This window comes from Lolium perenne, chromosome 1 (genome assembly GCF_019359855.2).
Source record: "Lolium perenne isolate Kyuss_39 chromosome 1, Kyuss_2.0, whole genome shotgun sequence".
Taxonomy (NCBI): Eukaryota; Viridiplantae; Streptophyta; class Magnoliopsida; order Poales; family Poaceae; genus Lolium; species Lolium perenne.
Genome location: NC_067244.2, coordinates 193,779,606 through 193,784,311, shown reverse-complemented (window position 1 = coordinate 193,784,311; position 4,706 = coordinate 193,779,606). Strand labels below are relative to the sequence as shown.

At 45.5% G+C, this 4,706-nt stretch overlaps 1 protein-coding gene across 1 annotated transcript; it reads left to right on the top strand.

Annotated features, from left to right (window-relative positions):
* Nucleotides 1-971: 971 nt before the first annotated feature.
* Nucleotides 972-3,184, top strand: LOC127335971 (uncharacterized mitochondrial protein AtMg00810-like). The gene is made up of 3 exons (XM_051362711.1): nucleotides 972-992; nucleotides 1,111-1,557; nucleotides 3,179-3,184. The coding sequence occupies exons 1-3, from the start codon at nucleotides 972-974 to the stop codon at nucleotides 3,182-3,184; spliced, it is 474 nt and encodes a 157-aa protein (XP_051218671.1).
* The last annotated feature ends 1,522 nt before the right edge of the window (nucleotides 3,185-4,706 follow it).

Genomic DNA, 4,706 nt, shown 5'->3' with positions numbered 1-4,706 from the left:
AGCACTGCCTCGGGCACCGCCGTGTCATCTGCGCCCTCTACCGTGTCGCCTTCGAGCCCCAGCTCGGGCGATGCCTCGCCTCCGGCCCCGCCGCCGGCGACGGGCCCCCTCACACGCGCCCGTGCGGGGATTCGTGTCCCGAGCAGGCGGTACCCCTCGGACGAGTATGTCTGCACCGCGTCGACTTCCGCGCCTTCAGCAGCCACACCATCGCCCCTGCCCGCCTCTGCCCGGGCTGCTCTCCGCGACCCACAGTGGTGTTGCGGCCATGCGTGACGAGTTCGACGCCCTGCAGCGGAACCAGACATGGACGCTTGTTCCCCGCCCCCCTCACGCCAACATCATCACCGGGAAGTGGGTCTTCAAGCACAAGTTCCATCCGGACGGTACTCTCGACCGCCACAAGGCGCGGTGGGTGGTTCGTGGTTTTCGCCAGCGCGCCGGCGTCGACTTCACCGACACCTTCGCCCCGGTTGTCAAGCCCGGGACGATCCGCACTGTTCTTCAGCTCGCGGTCTCCCGTGCATGGCCCGTGCATCAGATGGACGTCTCCAACGCCTTCCTTCATGGCCATCTAGAGGAACAGGTCTTCTGCCAGCAACCCACTGGTTTCGTCGACAGCGCCCACCCCGACCATGTGTGCCTGCTCTCGCACTCGTTATACGGGCTCAAGCAGGCCCCACGCGCCTGGTACCAGCGCATCGCAGCGTTTCTTCACCAACTCGGCTTTCGCTCCACCCGCTCCGATGCATCGCTGTTCGTGTACAACAACGGCGCCACTACCGCGTACCTGCTGCTCTACGTCGACGACATCATCTTAACGGCCAGCTCCACGGACCTCCTGCGATAGCTCACAGAGCGTCTTCGCGCTGAGTTTGCTCTCAAGGACTTGGGGCCTCTGCACTACTTCCTCGGCATCGAGGTCGTACGTCGCACCGACGGCTTCTTCCTTCATCAGCGCAAGTACGCCCATGAGCTCCTGGACCGCGCCGGTATGCTTAATTGCAAACCCGCGGCCACGCCGGTCGACACGAAGTCCAAGCTCTCCGCCACAGACGGTTCCCTGGCCACGGATGGTCATCTTATCGCTCCATCGTCGGTGCCCTGCAGTACCTCACTTTGACTCGCCCCGAGCTGCAGTATGCTGTTCAACAGGTGTGCCTTCACATGCACGCTCCGCGGGATCCTCATTGGGCTGCGGTCAAGCGGATCCTCCGCTACATTCGTGGTACCATGGACTTCGGTCTCTCTCTCCATGCCTCCACCGCCACGGACATCGTCGCCTACTCGGACGCCGATTGGGCCGGCTGCCCAGACACGCGTCGCTCCACGTCCGGCTACTGCGTCTACTTCGGACCTTCGCTCATCTCCTGGTCGTCTAAGCGACAGCCCACGGTCTCTCGCTCCAGCGCCGAAGCGGAGTACCGGGCTGTTGCTAACGCGGTTGCTGAGGTCTCCTGGCTGCGGCAACTCCTCGTTGAGCTCTCATGTCCTGTCGCCAAAGCCACCGTGGTCTACTGTGACAACGTCTCCGCCGTCTACCTCTCCGCCAACCCGGTCCACCATCGCCGCACCAAGCATATTGAGCTGGACATCCATTTTGTTCGGGAACAGGTGGCTCTTGGACACATTCGAGTTCTTCATGTACCCACCTCCCAACAATTTGCGGATATCATGACAAAGGGTCTTCCTACGGCATCTTTTGAGGAGTTCCGGTCCAGTCTATGCGTTCGACCAGGCGACGCTTCGACTGCGGGGGGTGTTGAGATACATATCTTGTATATCCGGATGTGTATCCTCTGTAGTTATTGTATAGCGATACATATCCTTGTATTTACTATTGGGCCCGCCTCCTTCCTTGTATAGTCGAGGACGTGACCTATATATGTATCGCCATATGCATCCGATCAATACATCGAGCATTGCATCTCTCTCTACACACCAAACTCCATTGTCTATCTTATTCTTGTGAGAGACAAGAGCGATTGAGAGGTAGAAGCAAAGTTCTCACTTCTCAGACCATGCAGCATAGGCCATCTCCAGGAGAGTACTTTTTTTTGCCTACCCAAATCGACTCTAGGTAGATGAGAGAAAGCTTGGGTAGCCAAAACAAATTTCTGCATTTACAACATATATACTGGTATCGAGCTTTCTACTTCTCAACTACACAATTACATATATCATCCTAACTAAATAAAAAAATCACGACATGATAATTTATTATCATCATGCTTAGCATAATGACGCAACATTTCAAGTCGAATTAGATACTTAAGTCTGAAATTATAACATTGTGACAGACAAAATTTCATGTAGTATTGTGACAGACAAAATTTCATGTAGTATAAACATGATCAATGCATATAGCTCTCAAATGGCAACATCGGCTCTATTGGCATCACCACCATTGGGATCCATGCCTCATATGATGGCAAATAAATATAGAATGTGTCAACCACAATTGCAAATTAACATAGAAAATGTCGTTTTTCGCTCATATGATGGAAAATTACAAATCAATGTAAAGTTATCAATTTCCAGCAATTATATGTACTGCATATCACAACCACATCATACTCAATCAAAAGGCGCAGTGTATATCTGGAGCCTAGTGTCAGGTCCCATAGTGTAGACCAACGGAAGGGGTAGTGTATGTTCATTGTATTCATAGATTGAAAACAGGGGAAATTTAGAACTTCCGGATCACACTTGACAAAGAGATCTCGCTTAAGTCAGTGAGTTAGGGTTTAATTATCTGAATTAAGAGCAATAAATTTTGACACGGCCTTTGCCAATTATTAAGGTTTTTTTTGGAAAAATTTAATAAATAAGATTATAATAATAGAACAACAAGTCATCATGACATCATCATCACGGTTGAATTAAGAGTAGCATTACAAATTTTAAATCAAAATAAAATATTCAATATTGAATAATTAATGAAATTACCGATATAAATAGATAAAAAAATTGCAAAGATAAGAACAAAAGAATTCACATCTTTATGAATATTGTAATATTTTTACATCATTTATTGGATATTACAAAGTCCTAAATAAATAAATAAAAGTGTTCCTCTTACCTGCAAGGTAAACATCAAAGATAAAAGAAAAATATTTGTTATGATTATAATATTTGCCATTGTCATATATGTGACTTTTTTACGTTTTCATTCTAGTTATAGGGAACCAAGAACTAGTCTGGATCCCCAAAAAATGGTTAGAGGAATATTCATTTTTCTTAGGCAACTTAGGTACATTTGGACCATCTTGGTTCAAATGGATTATTTAGATAATTTAGGGACAATTGATAGTTCAGACAGATCTTTACCACATAGTTGTAAGAATTGATCAACTTCTTCTCCTATTAGAAGTCGACTTGTAAGATTAAACGCTACAAGGTGGATTCTCTAGAAATTTTGAGTAGTGAATATGTTAAAAGTACATTTTTTCAATAAAGAATGTTTTATTACTTAAAAGGTTTAAGTATTACACCCGTACTCTGCATAACTGAGATGCACACATCCGCACAAACATCCGATATCCAATCGATACGTGATCATCTCAGAATCAGTATGAACGTCTAGGGTGATGAAGGTCCAATCCGTAGATTATGCTGCCACCTATATTGGGAAAATATTCCCTCGTTGTGGCCTCCAACAACAGCGTAGACACCTCTATAAATAGGTCCCGATTCTACACGTGTTTAAGGAACGACCACGAACGAAGCAAAGCGTGCCGGTAGATAACCTGCAAGAGAGAATAATTTTTATCATTAAAAATCTTGTCATTCATACATAGCCAGAGCAAACCAAATAATAGCAAGGGCTCCCACCCTTATAAATATTTTAAACCTATAATCCACCCCATTTACCTAGTTGCCGAAAATATTAGCAATGGTCTGTGGCGGGTATAAGGTAGAACCTATTTGGATGACTGACCATATATAGATCTAAGCAAACTGGCACCGGAAGAATAAGTGTTTGATAGTCCCGTCTTGATGGCAACAACGTACTTTTTACTTACGTGCCAGTTACATTTTGTAGGGTTGTCCTTAGTTAGAATTACCCCTCTATTAAGATACCACGCAAAACCTTAGTTTTCAGTGATATCTTGATTTTCAAAAAAAAATATTATTATCAACTGGCACGTCAGGCTGGATCAAAGTATTATACATGGATCACACGGAGAATTGCTCACTCTTATGTAGATTCCACAAAAACTTTTTAGTCCCATGCATCAACTGGACCATATCCTTACTCTGAAGCAAAACATTATAGGATCCTATCCTTGGACCAACAAGATCTTGTCTCAACGTTATATTCGGAGGTGAAGTTTTCATCACCTTTGCTAAAGTATCTGATTTGAGATGCACAATGTTGTATATTGAAGGATATTGTTCCCGGAGAGTGGCATTACCAAACCACTTATGTTCACATAACCTTATGTGAAGTCCATCCTTGATAGAGAAAGACTCATATGGGAAGAAAAACTTATTTATCGCCATAAGATCACCCTAGAACTGTGATTCACCAGCTTTCCTATATACGTAGGACAAAGCCTCGTAGTTGACATAATTTCTCTTTAGATGGTTTGCCAAAATCCCATCTTGATCAGAAGTTTGAACAACCATTTACTAAGAAGGGCTCGCTTTTTGACCTCAAGATCATGTATACCAAGTCCTTCTTCATCTTTTGGACAGCAAAC

What these genes read in the sequence shown, in the direction of transcription:
- LOC127335971 (XM_051362711.1), top strand. Translation starts at nt 972, where the DNA reads ATGAGCTCCTGGACCGCGCCG. An exon ending in TGAGCTCCTGGACCGCGCCG is followed by an intron (nt 993 to 1,110) that starts GTATGCTTAATT and finishes GGTGCCCTGCAG; the next exon opens with TACCTCACTTTGACTCGCCC.